Below are 16,383 nucleotides of genomic sequence, written 5' to 3'. Positions count from 1 at the left end.
GTAAACCAGTAAAAGTGAGACCACAGTATGGTTAAGAAAAGGGACTTTTTTAAAGGAAGTTGTCATTGTTGTCACATAACTGTTTTGTTAAGGTTAATATGGATTTGGAAAAAGGAATAACAATAATGATGTATTTTCAGAAGAAAAAATTAAAGCACTTTTGCACAGTGAATGCCTGACTCACAGACTTGTAAAAACTGATCTAAACTTCTTAAGAGCTAAAGGAACAAACAATAATTTTCAAAAAGGCAGTACAGGGGCCAGCTCGGTGGCTCAGGCAATTAAGAGCTCCATGCTCCTAACTCCGAAGGCTGCCGGTTCGATTCCCACATGGGCCAGTGGGCTCTCAACCACAAGGTTGCCAGTTCGACTTCCGCAAGGGATGGTGGGCTGCGCCCCCTACAACTAGCAACAGCAACTGGACCTGGAGCTGAGCTGCGCCCTCCACAACTAAGATTGAAAGGACAATAACTTGACTTGGAAAAAAGGCCTGGAAGTATACATTGTTCCCCAATAAAGTCCTGTTCCCCTTCCCCAATAAAATCTTTAAAAAAAAAAAAAGGCAATACACATAAAGCAAATCAGGTCTTTCACTTTACTAAGAAAATTCCAGTTTGAATACTACCTAAATCCAGTTTGAATCATTTGGGATGTCTTTGGAGAGAAGATAACATATGTCATCTTTTCTTTAAAATACTTAAATACTTATTATCTTTAAGTATTTAAACAAAAAAATAAAAGCATATGATTACTGGTAAAAGCTTAAAGTAAAATCTTACCAGAACTCATTTTTCTCATGTAACTGTATCAATAAATACTCTAATAACTAAAATGTACTCCACTTTCTAACTTTGTGACCGATGTTTAGCCTGCATTTTACCTCATTTCTCTGTGGACAATTCGGGACAACTTTAAGATTATCCACTACTATTTACTGAGACAGGGATCATTAATGGAAAAGACTGATAAGGAAATGGGTATTTATCTACATTCAAACAATCTTCTCACAAAAATAGTAACTCTACAGTAAAGGAACCTAACACACACCACTGTAAACATTACCAATAATGGGACAAAATGGCATCATGTGACTCTAATACAGTGCCCTGGGAAGTACACAATATTTTTCTATATTTCTATATTTCTATATTTTCTATATATATTTTCTATATTTAAAAATATTTCTATATTTTTCCTTCCAAAAATGCATAAATTGAATCTAATGAGGAAACATCAGAAAATGCTAAACTGAGGGAAATTTTACAAAATAAATGGCCTATCCTCTCCCAAAATTTCAATGTTATGAAACACTGGGGAACATCAAGGAAAGATTGAGAGAGACATAAAAAAGACATGCAATACATGATACTGGACTGGATTCTGAATGGGGCAAGGGAATGCCATTGAAGACATTATTGGGAAAACTGACTAAAACCTGAGTAAGATCTGCAGATTACTAGAACTGTACTGGACTGAAATGTTCTGGTTTTAATAATTATACTATGATTATGTAAGTCCTGGTACTCAGGAAATATACACTGAAGTATTTAGGAGTACAGGGGCATGATGTCTGACACACACTCTCAAGTGGTTCAGAGAAAAATAATGTATAGACAAGTATTAAGTTGGTGCAAAAGTAATTGCAGTTTTTGCAATTATTTTTAACCTTTTAAACCACAGTTACTTTTGCACCAACCTAATAGAATGCTAAAGCAAACATGGCAAAGATAACAACTGGTGAATCAGGGTGAAGAGTATACAAGAGTTCTTTGCAAGTTTCCATAAGTTTGAAATTATTTCAAAATAAAAAATTAAAACAAAAAAGATATAAACTACTCATTTTCCTTTTTCAGTAAATTGCACCAGACTGGTATGCTTTTATGCTTTTCCTTACTACTGTTTCTTCTTGCTGCTGTCAAAGACCTCTAGATGCCTCTAGTTTTCATGTCCATTTTACACCGATTTGTCAGGAAAGAACGAACCCGAGGTAGGGCTGAAGGCTTTCACTGCACAATAAATGGCATGGGATTTGTGACAAGTAAATTGCTCTTCAGAACAGCTTTCTACTATGTTTTAAGACTAGCAACTGTCAGTAACTTTAAACCTCTTATAAAACATTACAAATACATTTTGCTTACACATTACCATTTCCATCATCTCTGGATCTTCAAAATCATAAATAATGTGCTCTAAAATATCTCTGTCAGACACAAAACCTAATGCTCTGAACACAATAATGATGGGAACTTCTTGCTTGATATATGGTAGAGTTGCCACAATGCGCTGACCAATAGCACTCTTTTTTGCACCCTAGAAAAATAAAGCATCATTAGCATATGAGTACACAGAGACCATAGCCATTTAAATATCTTGAGAACCATTCTATATACATGTCATGTACATATTTCAAAAGAGCACACCTCTCATACTCTAAGGAATGTCTTATGGCTGATTTTTAAAACCACTGGAACATATTTACTAATTTTATGGCTAGGCTGGTCATTTAAACCTGAGAAAACTTCCATTCTCTACCATCTGCCAACCAAGATTCTCTCAGAATTTCCCAACACTGTATTTGGAAATGACTTCTGGCTGCAAAAGAATATGAACACTGACCCCTCATCCTCTCCACCCACCAAAAACAAAAAAACAACCCCCAAAAAAAAATCTCTGGAAGGAAGAAATAAATAAGAGGTAAAAAAAAGAGAATATGGATAGACAAATGTGTAAAAAAGCTAAGCGAAGAATGAAAAATAAATATTAACGCAGAGCTGGTCTGTGCTGGATCTCCTTGTTTGAAGAAACAAACAGCCTCTTTCACACAAGCTTTTTTGTTCCAAGTTCTCTCTCTTTAATTTTACACATATACAAAAACAAAATAAAAGTTACTAGGCTACACTGGCATACAAACACCTGGTTTCTCAGTTTTAATCGTATTTTTTTCCCTTCAATATCAAACTTTACTTTTCTTGGCCTCATAACCCTACATTATCATAATCCTTCTAAGAACAATTTCTGTTGTCTTCCTCCTCTTACTTCAGACCTCCTTCCTTAGAAATCTTATCCCATCTCATGGATGATCAGTAACAACTTGTCATAAGTGATACCCAAATTTTCATCTTGATCTTTTTCCTGTACCCTCAGCCCTCATATTTCCAACTGCCATTTAGTTGCTTCTGTCAATTGCATTCAGTCTATTATTCGTTTCATAATAGATCTTTTTCAGAATGAGCAAAACATTAAAATATAATGCCTACATCACGCACCCCCCCAAAATCTTTTGTCTAAAAATGAACTCACTAGGTTCTCTCTAAAAATAAATTCTTGGAAGTTCTCTTATTTTAGCCAGAACCTCAGGACAGAAACCACAGAATCTTAATGGACTCATCCTCATATAATGTCAAACCTGTCACTAAATCCAGATGATTTTCCTCTGCCTCTAAGTAATTCATTTTGCTCATAGCTGCCATGATAATCTCTGTAACACACTGTGCTCATACCTTTGCCCTCCATAACCCAGGCCAATGCTTCTCAACACCGAATTCACATCACAACCATATGGGAATCTTCCCCAAACACTTGTACTTGGGCCCCATTTCACCCCCATTTACAAGTAAAAACCTTTTCAATTAACACCCATTCTACAATCCTGAAGTATTTAACTTCAGGCAGTTAAAACTCTCTAACCTTCAAGTTTTTCATGTTTGTAAGACTTATAAAAAGTGATATTAGACTCTGCAGAGCTATTTATAAGAGTACAAGACTGGAAACCTAAATGTGCACCAAAAGAGAAACAGTTAAATTATGCTACATCTACATAAGGAATATCACAGCTCAAAAAGAATGATCAAGTGCTGATCTAAAGTTTTTGAAGGATACCAGCAAAGTTCAGTGTGTATAGCATGCTCCCACTTGTATTTTTTACATTAAGACTATTTCTGGACATGAGAAATTATCAAAAGCAGCTGCTTTTGGTAATTGGTTTGGGGTCAAAGATTACTTTTATAGTATACCCTTTTTTGTACTTTTTTGAACTATTTTAACGTGCATATATGACTTCTTCAAAAAAAATTTAAGAAACAATAAAACGTACATGAAATTAGAGGTTAATGACAACTACTTTCCAAGATAGGTATGAAGATTAAATCAAGCAATCTGAGTAACGTAATTGGCACACAGCAAATTCAAGAAATGCTATCATTAGATTACATTATTATAAGTAACATGCCATGGCAGACAGCTTCGAAGACGGTTCTTAATTATCCCTGCCTACCATTATTATCCCCTTGTGTAATTCCCTCTCCTTCGGTAGGGAGTTGAGGGGGCTGGGAACCTAACATCTAACAAAAAGAATATGACAAAAATGATACAACGTTGCTTCCGAGATTAAGTTATTAAAGACTGTGATTTCCACCTTGCTTGTACACTATGGCTCTTCTCGATTACTCTCTCTGATGTTGTCAGCTGCTGTATGAAGGGGACCCATGTGGCAAGGAACTGGGAGAGGCTTCCAGCCAACACCCAGCAAGGAACTGAGACTCAGTTCAACAGCCCATGGTGAACTGAATCCTGCCGACAACCATGTGAATAAGCTTTAAGATGACTGCAGTCCAGGCACACAGCGTAGCTGCAGCCTTGTGAGGAATGCTCAACCAGAGGACCCAGCCAAGCCACACCCAGATCCCAGACTTACAGAAACTGAAATGATAAATCTTGCCATTGGAGTAATTTGTTATACAGCAATAAGTAAATAGTACAATTCTTGTCATATACGAGTAACACTGACAATATGTTCCAGAAAAGCTTGTGACTAATAATGCAGTCTGGTAAATTACAAAACTAGACAAAAACAAACAAACCCAAACATCGTATCTCAGCCCATACCTGTCCTCCTCTTGCCAGCATGCTAACCCAAATAGTACTGGTGGGTCGGGAAGAATTCTCCAGACACGATCTACACTCTCCTGTGTAGGCATATTTAGAATCCTTTTTGGCAAACACATAGACTGTGTTTGTTGCCATTTTCTCTTGAGCAATCAGAACCTATATGGACAATAAAGAAAGTTACAACCATTAAACCCACAAGGTCCTTGAAGTAGAAAGAATGAAATCTGTATCTTAATTTAATCTGATTAATAGGCTCACTGAAACATCAACTCTTCAACTTTACAAACTCCATTTTGCATAAATGCTTCATAGAAACATGTAAGCTCGAACAAAGGACCAAATTTGTAGTGCATAGTATATACCGCTAAATAAAGTTTTGGTTTATATAAGTTCAACTGTCACCCCCCTCAACCCCCCAAATAATTCAACTGCTGTCTCCAGGTTATTCTGTATAAAAGTTTACTTTTTAATTTCAACTTTCATAATTTAAATCTTAAGTCTCATTTTGTAATTTTTTAAAAAACCATGCTACTATACCTTTTCTGATCCATTAATAATGAAATAGCCACCAGGATCCAAGGGGCATTCATTTAACTCACAAAGATCACGATCTGTTAAGCCATTCAAGAGGCAGTAAGTTGAACGCAACATAATTGGAATTTTTCCTATAAAAGTTTTCTGATGCTGAGTCTGAAGTTGTTCTTCCCCTTCTTTAATGACTGTTTTTGTTATATCAACATAAAGTGGAGCAGAATACCTTTGAAAATAAAAGTAGACCTTGATTGAGTAATAGTAAGGTATCTGCTAAAACTCTCAACTGGATAAAATTCTGACATATTATTTTCTGAATTGTGTTTCACTATTAGCTGCTGGAAAAAATCTTTCTTACGTGAGATTTCTTAATCTGGCCTCATTTGGCATCATTGGTGAAGGAGCGCCATCTCTTTCCCAATGGGTAGGCTTGGAGAGGTAAATCTGTTCAAACTTCAGCAAATACCGTGGCTGCAATGAAACCAGAAAACACGAAGAGGATAAATAATTTTTTTTCCATAAAAGTTTCAATGAGTCCATTTTAATCAACATTAACAGTTTGAGCAGAAGTAGCTCTAGACATTGGCTAAATTAATCCACTTTATCAATATGGTGACTCACCAAAGTCAACACCCATATTCCATAGATGTCAAGTTTTATACTTAAGGCAGAAGACAAAAAGACTTAATATGTCACAATTAAGTGAAGACTATGGACCCATCATGTGCTCTAAGTTCATATCAAACAGTTAAAATGTATCTGTATTAACCATCTATATAGTTTCATGTGCCCTCTTCTTGGTTAGGGACAGAAGTACAAAGTTACCAGAAAACAAAGAAAAGGTAAATCCATACCATTAGAACTGTGCTCTAATCTAATCAGCAGAACATTAGGGGAAAAATAATACAACTCTTCAATTCAACATACAAAAAAATCCTAATTATTATACACAAAGGACAAGAATCTCCAACCCTAGCTGGTTATAGCTCAGCCCACAACAGAAAAAAAATTTTTCAATTAAATATCTATTTACTGCCCAATAAAATAAGATCCATGAGAACTTTCCAGAGATAAATGGATAGTGAATTTCTCTCTAAATTAAATCTCAGAGATGGGATTAAATGGTCCACATAAATTACTGCCACCCAAGTTTCCCAAAATGGAGTACATAGAGGACAAAGAGAAGTCATGATGATAATGAACCAAAGGGAGGCCATCCATCGACTCCTTATTTCCACCATGACCCTTGTCGTCTAGGACATTATCTTAAACCCAGGCTATTCCAAGATTTTTATCTGCCTCCATCCTCTTCCCGCTCCAAGTAAATATCATTTCCAAAGTAAACATTCTAAAATAATGCTTTATGCATATTCTTTGACAATCTTTCAACAATTCCCTATAATATCCAAAGCCTGTGACAATCTGGTTCCATCTTACCTTCCACTAACATCTATCGAAAACAGATCAAAGCAAAAATGACATACTATTGTGTCCCCATTCCACTGCCAAGCCAAATACACCAAGTATTTTCTTGCTGAAACGCCAAAGTATCTTCTCGTTACTAAGACAAGTTCTACCCTGACCGTCCATCAGCTAAGTCCCTCCCATCTTTGCCAGTAAACTCTGATACCCCAGCTTCAGAGATCTCTTCCTCTGGTAGTACTTATGGTACTAGCACCTGGAATATGCTATTTATATAGCTATCTCCCTTGTACTGCAAAGACAATGAGGAAAAAGATGTCTTCAGTATAAAAAGGCATTTTATGCCTATGTTTCCAGCAGTGCCACAAGAGCCCATTATTTCTGTTCTTAACAGCAAGTCTGTGCAGCATCTCCAACTAGAATAAAAATAAAAGATCAGCCCTTAGGAACTTACTTAACCACTGAACTGCCTAGAAATAATAACTTCTCCCTCTGTCTAACTCTATTTCTGGGGCTCTCCCTGCCTTACTTTGCTTTTCAGTTTTCTCTGTCTTTCAAGGCCCATAATGCTGTCTCTTTACCTCTGAAAAACTAAGAACAGTCATTATTTTAGACTACATACTTCTTTACAATCACTCATATAAAACCAAATTATAAAATTATACCCTTGCTATTATTCTAACAATGCTAAAAACATGCATATGTGTCAACGAAGACTACAAGGAACTTAGAAAAATTAAAAAGCTGATATGTTTGGGTGGTTCTCCTTTATTATTTCTTACATTGCTATAACGTATTTCATACAATAAATAATCAAGGGAAAAAGTCCTTCAAATACTTTTTCTTTTATGATTCCTTATACGGTGAAAGAAAAAAACTGGGGTTTTTTGAAGCATTATGACTATTTTTGGCTTGCTTCCCTGAGCAGTTCATCATATTTCTGAGTTCCCTCTTCCCAACTATTAAATACTTACTATCTGAATAAGAATTAGAGTTTTGGATTACAGTTGACCCTAGAAAAACATGGGGGTTGAGGCGCCAACCCCGCTACACACTCAGTCAAAAATCTGCATATAACCTCTGACTCCCCAAAAACTTAACTAATAGTCTGCTGTTAACCAGAAAACTTACTGATAACATAAGCAGTCAATTAACACATTTTGTACGATAAATGTACTATATATGTATTCTTTCAATAGGTAAGCTAGAGAAAAAAAATATTAAGGAAATCATAAGGAAAAGAAAATACATTTACAGTACTGGACTTTATTTATCGATACTGTAAGTTTACAAGATGAAAAAGATCCATAGTGGACCCATGCAGTTCAAACACATGTTGTTCAAGTGTCAACTGTAGTTGCAAAAATGCATCTCTTTATTTGTAAGAATAAACCAGGAGCTGACTGAAGATGCTATAAGTACACTGCCAAAAACACCTACTGACTTTTTTTTTAACCTTTAAGCCAGGGGAGAGAACTGAAATTTCAAATCAACATGTTTCTCTTACTTATGTTACTTTATTAGAATAACCATCTTACCGGTTCTTCAACTTCCCCACTAGCATGCTGAGCTTCGGCTTGCAGGTCGATAGGTGGAGCATCTTCCACAATTCTTTGAACAGACATCTGAATAAACTCATCAAAAGAATCCAGCTGTTGTCTGACCAAGCCTTTCTCATCAAAATAGGAACTGGGAAAATATTTTGAGTTCATATTTAGTTACAACTGAGTGATGTTTTCTAGCATATTTCCTCATTTTCATTATAAAATTCAATAAACAATTATTAATACCAACCACTATACACCTATCACTACACAAGATACTACGAAGTATAAAAAAAGAGGTGAGACTAGGAACACTTTCTTTGTAGAACTTAAGTTTGGGGAAACGAGACATACTTATAGGTAAAATAATTAAAGCACAACATAAGAACTGTAAGACAGCCCTAATTTACAAATGTCCTTTATAGATCAATTTTATACAATCTCTTGGAAACATTTCTTGAAAAAAATATCAGTAGAGAAAACTAAAAAAAGAAATGCACAAAGATAAAAATAACACCAAAAACACAAACAATCCAATTAAAAATGGGCAGAGGACCTGAATTGACATTTCTCCAAATAGGACACACAGATGGCCAACATACATAAGAAAATATGCTCAACATCACTAACCATCAGAGAAATGCAAATAAAAACCACATGAGACAGCACCTCACATCTGTCAGAATGGCTATCATCAATCAATCAACAAAATAGTGTTGATGAGGATACACAGAAAAGACAACCCTCATGCACTACTGGTGGGATTCCAAACAGGTGCAGCCACTATGAAAAACAGATTAAAGGTTCCTCAAAAAATTAAAAATAGAACTACCTTATGATCCGCTTCTGGGTATAAGGTACATCCAAAGAAATCCAAAACACTAATTCAAAAAGATATATGCACCCCTATGTTCACAGCAGCACGATTTACAATAGCCCACATATATGGAAGCAACCTAAATGCCCATCAATAGACTACTGGATAAAGAAGATGTGGTACATTTATACAATGGAGTATTACTCTGCCATAAAAAAAGAATGAAATTGTATATTTGCAACAACATGGATGGACCTAGGGGGTATTATGCTAAGTGAAATAAGTCAGGATAAAAAGACAAACACCATATGATCTCACTTATATGTGGAATCTAAAGAACAAAAAAAAATGAACAAACAAAAGAGAAATAGACTCATAGATACAGAGAACAAATTGATAGTTGCCAGAGGGGAGTGGAGTTGGGGGAGCTGGGTCGAAAAAGTGAAAGGATTAAGAATTACAAATTGGTGGTTACAAAATAGTCACGGGGATGTAAAGTACTGCATAGAGAACAGTGCCAAATAAATTTTTTTAAAAAAAAGAACTCTAATTTAAATAAGAGAAAAGATATCAATGACTAAAGTATGGAATAGGTAAGAATTTCAGTTTTAGGTTAAAGATTATTAGTTCTATTTTGAATATGTTAAAGGTGAGATGAGAATAAGTCATTCAAATGAAAATACTCAGCAAATGACTGATGATAAAAACATGGAGCTAGGGTAAGAGATCAGAGCTAACAGTACAGATAATCAAATTAACATCACCAGTAATGGAAAAGACACACATCATGTGCCTCCTGATATAATGCAGAGCAGAGAACATCATGGCTGCCAAAAGCAATCATCTAAATCTAATTACGAGTGAACATCAGACAAAACCAAACGGAGGGGCACTCTAAAAAGGAACTGGCCTATAGTCTTCAAAAATGTCAAGGTCAAAACGAAAAAAAAAAAAAAGAGGAAGACTGAGGAACTGTTCTAGATTACAGGAGACAAAAGAATAAATCATGAAAACCAAATGCAATATGTGATCCTAAGTTGGAACCACGGTCAGGAAAAAAATTTTATTTTGCTATAAACATCATTAGTGGAACAATTGGCAGATTTTGGGTAAGGTCTGTAGGTTAATAAGATTATTGTATTAATATTAATTTCCTGAGTTTGATGACTTATAGTACAATTATTTAAAAGAATGTTCTTATCTATGCAACTTAACTCTCAAATGTTTCAGAAAAAAATATAGGGCGAAAGAAAACAACAAAAAATGTAGCATAAGGTTAACATTTAGGGAATCTGGATGAAGTATATACAGGAATTCTTTGTATAACCTTTCTGTAAGTCTGAAATACTTAAGTTAAATATACCGGGGGTGCCAAAAAATGTAAGCAAGTGGACACTTTAGTCAACATTGCTCAAGCAGTAGTTCGCCGTAATCAGAAGTGTCTGGACACTGATGGTAACCACTCTGAGCACCTCTTGTAACTGCAGAAGTCAAATGTGACTTGCATTCATCTTTTGCTATTAGTATATGTTGAGTATTACAATTTTAATAGTTTTTTTCCTTTCTTAAAATGTGTATACATTTTTTTGGCATCCTCTGTATAAATAAGTCAATGAGAAATTAGCTCTCCTGTAGCATATTCACATAGAACATCTACAATAAGCAGAAAATCCCTGTGCCTTTTAAAACTTATTCAGTTTAGTCTAAATAGTTACCTGATTACAATCCAGCACGCTTCTTGCCACAAATCTGGGGTGATTTCATCATCATCCTCATCATATTGCATATCTACAAAAAACAAAAATATTGTATATTCATTTGTAATAAAATGCTATTGGTTAAGATCTTACTTCTATGATTTGAAGTATTAAAAACACAGTTAATTTCTGCTAAATAAAAAGCAATCCTTTTACTTCAATTTCTAAAATTTCAGTCAATTACATTAATTAGATTGTAATGAAATAATACACACAGGTATGCATCTATGTATACATAGGTCTACATCACATAGGTATTCTTCCAATATACAAAGAGGCCTCATTACAAAGGTTCAGCTTTAAGTTGTGTGAATCTGTTAGTTTTCCATCTTCTCCAGAAAATCCATGTAATTCTCATGAATAGCGAATTATAATGATAACTAGGAGCAAGCTCCCAGTTCTCTGCTCAATAAGCTCCTCAGAGTCTGGAGTCAGAAATTAGGGTAAGGCGTAGAGACAGAAAAAGGTTCATACAGCTAAGCAATACCTTAAAGTGGGTGGTCCATTACAGTACAATTTCATACATGTATAGGTACGACAGACTGTATTTTCCAAAGATGGCCAAACCGTATTTTCCATTTCACAAGCTTTTTTAGTGTGATCTGGACATTCTTACCATCAAGATATAGGGCTCTATGTTTCCTCCCTTTGAATCTAGATGGGTTTTTGATCCTCCCATAACTAACGGAACGCAGCTAAAGAGACGTTACGTGACTTTTTGCTGTTGTTCTTACGTGACTTTTTGTTGTTAGGTCCCGAAAGGCAATGTTGTTCTACTTTGTTTGCTGAAACACGTGCTTCTGGAGCCCCAAACTGCCATTAAGAAGTGTTACTCCTCTAAGACTGGTGAGGAAGCCCAAAGCACGTGGAGAGGCCACTTACAGATGTTCCAGTCCAATCCTCGTCCTTGAGTTCTCCGAGGCTACGTGCCAGGCACGTTAGGGAACACTCCAGATCACCCAGTGCCCAGTTAGCAACACTGAGCCGTTGAGTCTGCCCAGCTGAACTACTGACATGGAGCAGACAAGTCATTCCTACTATGCTCTGTCCAAATTCCTGATCACTTAAATCCATTAAAATAGGAATTTTTAGGCAGCCAAATTCTGGGGCAGTTATGCAGCAACAGTTTGAACAATGGGCATTTGAAAAATCAGCGCACACTGAACCTCTAATATTAGTCTCATCTCCTAATGTAAAAGAATAAGTGTGCTGTATTTGATTTGCTTTTATATTCTGACCTATATATAGTCTATAAAACTTAACAGTTTTGGATTCAAAATCTGTTACATACCCAAAATAAATTATTTAATAAATGTTTCTTGAATAGCCTGGAATTATTGATCCCTACACATGGGGGAGGGGTAAGAAAGACAAAAGTATCTAAAATAGCTCAGAGATATCTAGCTTTGATGACAGATTAAGAGGTTAATATCCCAGCCACACAGGAAAAGCAAGTAAGAAGGTAGGAAAAGGAAAGAAATGAGGTCAGCTTTAGGTATATTTACAGAACATTTATCCCTTTAAATACTTACAGTAGGCAACTGGATATAAATATAAAACTCAAACAAGGCGTCTAAATTACAAAAAGAGTTGAGAATCCTTACCATGTGGTTGGTAAATACGAAAAGTTTACAGAGAAGGAAAACTGAAGGCAAGATATTAGAGAACACCCCTATTAAAGTCATGTGAAAGAAAATGAACCCATGAAGGTTGTTACTCATTTATTCATTCATCCATTTTAAAATATTTATTGAATGTGTTTACTACGTCCCAGGCATTGGCGACACCATCTTCAACAAGATAAAAGACGGCTGCATCCTCAAGGAGATTATCACCAAATGGGGAGACACAGACAAGATGAAGTCAATTAAGAGTATGAACAGTGACATGGAGTCTTAACCAGGACCTGAGGGTAGGGAAGACTTCCCAAAAGCTAAGCTAAGCAGAGATCTCGTGTATGAATAAATAAGACTAAATCAGGCAAAAGGAGGGGTTGAGAATGGGAGGGGTAGAGAAGTATTCAAAAAAAAAGACAGAAAAAGTATTCCAGAAAAAAACAACCTGTGCAAAAGACTCCACAATAAAAGATATTCAAGGAGTGAAAGAAGGCCAATGTAGCTGAAGCACAGAGCGTGCAGCTGGGAGTAGTAAAAGAGCTTGGTCTTTACCAATAGAGCTTTGCGGAACCAGTCTAAGATTTTAGCAAGGCTGTAGCTAGATCAGATTTTCATTTCTGAAAAATCACTATGGCCACAGAGTGGAGAGTGGATTGAGAGGCAAGAAAACCTTAAGTACACACACCACTTAGGAGTCTGGAGAAATAAGCTGGGCAAGGAGACAAAGTAGTGACTAGATCTGACATGTTTAGGAGATAGAACCCCCAGGGCTTGATGACTCACTAGGTATAGGGGTGAAGAAGAAGAATCAAGAATCATGCCCTGGATTCTGATTTCAACAACAGAGGAGGGTGATACCATTCACTGAGATGGAGAACACAAAAGGAAGCAGCTTTGGAAGGGGGATGAGGAAAGGAAAATGACCAATTTGAATAATGACAAGTTTGAAGGGCCTGAGAGACATCCATGTGAAACTGTCTAGTGGCAGTTAGACATACAAAACATCTGGACTGGAAATATATTTTCAGAAGTCGTTCACATAAAATGGTAAATGAAGCCATGGAGAATGGATGAAATCATCCAGGAAGAATGTGAACAGAAAAGGATAAAAAGGAAAGTCACAACATAGGTAAGAGCCATTAAGTCAGAGTGATCTGGCAAAAGAAAGGAGTTCCAGAAGGAAGTCATCAACAATATTGAATACCACTGGGTCTGGATAAAGTTTAAAAATGCCCACCTGATTTACCAACTGAGAAGTCACTGATATTCTTATTAAAAGCTGTTTTAATGTAGTGGCATGAGCAGAATTAGATTGCAGTGCGTTGAGGAGAACCTGAAAGGTGGGGGTTGAATCAAGGACAGCCTATTCTTTTTAGAAGCTTGCTGTGAAATGTGGAAAGCTTTGCCTTCCAAAGGCAAAATATTGGGAAAAAAGGAAACAATAAAGAGTTTAACTTATTTTCTTATGGACAAAAGAGATCTAATAATTCACATAGAAAGAAGCCAACTGAAAAGGAGTGTCTGAAAACTGACAAATCTAATAAAAGATACAAAGGACACAGGCAGGAATGTAAACTCAAAGCTGAAGAAGACTTTTATCAAGAGGATGACTTGTAACTCTTTTTTCCACAGAATTATTTATTAACATGGCGAATGAGAGGATAAAGCACAACAATCACTATCATGGTCACTTGGCACCATCTGGTCACTTAGCAAAATGTTAAACATGTATATCATTTGACCTGACATTTCTACATCTAGAAATTATCCTACAGACATACTTGTACTAAACAAAAAAAAGTACAAGATTATTAATTCCAGCACTGTTTGAACCACGGGAAGAAAAAGGGGAAATAACCCAAATGTCCATCAATAAGACACTAAAGTTATGGCATATCCATTCAAACTACGTAGCATTGGGGGGGGGGGAAATGAGAATGCTCTCTATGGATATGAAAATCTCCCAGGTAGATAAATACACACACACACACACACACACACATATACACACATAGACATATATATATATATATATATATATATATATATATATATATATATATAAAACGTAAAAAATAAAAAACACAGAAAAGTGTAAATGTTCCTATGGGTGGGTGGTGGCAACAGAATCCCACTTATTTCCTTGAATGTACATAAAACACTATGGAGTGATAATCTAAGACAAGTGGGTACCTACTATGAAGGGGGTTCACACTGGGAGATGGTGGGCAAGAAAAGAGACCTGACACTAACATTTTTGTATTTTCTGGCTTATGAGACACAGAAATACATTACCTAATCAAAAAATTAAATTAAGAAAAATTTTTTGAATTTCTTTTCCACTCAGAGAGGCGTTAAGGGAATATAGTAATGCTAATACATTTCTAGACTCAAGATGTAATTGACACAGAGTAATTTAAACAGCAGAGTTTAAGCTTTTGTTTTTCTAGTTTCTCCTTGAAGTAGCTGAGGTAATAAGAAATGTGAAGGGTGGCTACGGGCTGGGAGCTAGAAGTAAATGAAGTTTGAAATAGTAGCTGTGGAGAATGGAAAGGGGAGCTTTAAAAATACATAATGAAAATACAGGAGACATGACTAATTCGGCACGTGAAAAGATATATTGGCCCTGTTCAGTAGAACACGTACCATCTAAGAACTATGTTATTTTGTGGGAAAAGGAAATTTAAATGTCCTCTTTTCAGACAATTGCCTTAGATGTATGACAGCATTGAAGGAATGCCAAACTAGACCAACCCCGTCCAACCACACACTGTATTTTTTGTCCCCGGTGTATTTCCAAAGACTAACACAAAGCCTGGCCCAGGTTGACGCTCATAAATTCAATAAATCCACTAATTCTGGCCTTAAGGAAAATGAAAAAAGGAACCCTTCACTGCACACAAAGTCAAAACAACGGAATTTATGTTAGGGTTCTGCACGCTATTCCAATACAGGAAGGAGGTATGATTTATCCAGCAGACAATGGAAGGAACAAGTGCCACTCAGACCGGGAATATTAATGCTACATTCCCTGCACCCTCCACCTCTCGTAATCCCGGCTTCGTCCCCGGCCTGGGGTATGCAGGGAACATGACTGTGGACACTTGTGCAACGGGCTAGGAGGAAGGCCAATCCTCAATTCGTCCAGCTCCCCACGTTTCCCTACTTAGATGGGTCGCCGGGGAGTGTTCTGAGCGGTCACCTACCCTCGTCCGCGTCATACATGTTTGCAAACGGTTCCCGAACTCTAAGCTCTTGAAATCACAGACAGAACGGTGCGCACCAACGACCAGCACCAGGAGCCTGAGACAAAGTAATTTCCGCCGACGGCGTTCCCAGAATACTCTGCGTCTTCCGCCAAAGGCCACCCACAAAGAAGCCAACGTAAGATCTGCGCCTGCGCATATGGTAGGCTAAAGTGGACAAGGGTTAGAATTGCGCACGCGCAAACTGCAGGCCTACGGGTCCGGTGGCTGATTGCGCACACCACTCCTACAGTCTGAAGATCGGTTCCAGCCAATGAAAAGTTTTTGGTCGTTTTTCAATATTGCACAAATAATGACACCTGAAAAAAAGAAATAAGAGACTTAATTAGTAAAAAGTGTTCATTGTGGCCGTCAGCGTATGGCATTCGACGTTGTACTTTTTGCACTTTTAAAGCCGAAAAACAGTGCTTTTTAAAACGTGGCTTATTAAAGGCGGGTTATGCCATTGGTGGCGCATTGAAGAAGGCTGAAAGTGACCAAACCCTCACAAGCTTCTTCTGCCCAACCGGCACACTCTAGGTCTCCGTCCGGTACCTTTGCCAC

General features: G+C 36.7%; 1 protein-coding gene across 1 annotated transcript in view; it reads right to left on the bottom strand.

Annotated features, from left to right (window-relative positions):
• POLR2B (RNA polymerase II subunit B) overlaps window positions 1–16,352 on the bottom strand; it is a 41,083-nt gene extending 24,731 nt beyond the window's left edge. Inside the window, exons 1-7 of the mRNA XM_033105542.1 lie at window positions 15,781–16,352; window positions 10,917–10,989; window positions 8,379–8,529; window positions 5,777–5,889; window positions 5,425–5,644; window positions 4,885–5,043; window positions 2,146–2,310 (exon numbers count right to left, since the gene is read on the bottom strand). Of these exons, the coding sequence (XP_032961433.1) occupies window positions 2,146–2,310; window positions 4,885–5,043; window positions 5,425–5,644; window positions 5,777–5,889; window positions 8,379–8,529; window positions 10,917–10,989; window positions 15,781–15,799 (900 nt within the window). The 5' untranslated portion in view covers window positions 15,800–16,352. The remainder of the gene's footprint in view (window positions 1–2,145; window positions 2,311–4,884; window positions 5,044–5,424; window positions 5,645–5,776; window positions 5,890–8,378; window positions 8,530–10,916; window positions 10,990–15,780) is intronic.
• Between the last annotated feature and the right edge of the window lie 31 nt (window positions 16,353–16,383).

Source organism: Rhinolophus ferrumequinum, chromosome 5, assembly GCF_004115265.2.
Source record: "Rhinolophus ferrumequinum isolate MPI-CBG mRhiFer1 chromosome 5, mRhiFer1_v1.p, whole genome shotgun sequence".
NCBI lineage: Eukaryota > Metazoa > Chordata > Mammalia > Chiroptera > Rhinolophidae > Rhinolophus > Rhinolophus ferrumequinum.
Note: the sequence above shows the minus strand (reverse complement) of the source record. Positions and strands in the feature narration are given on the sequence as shown.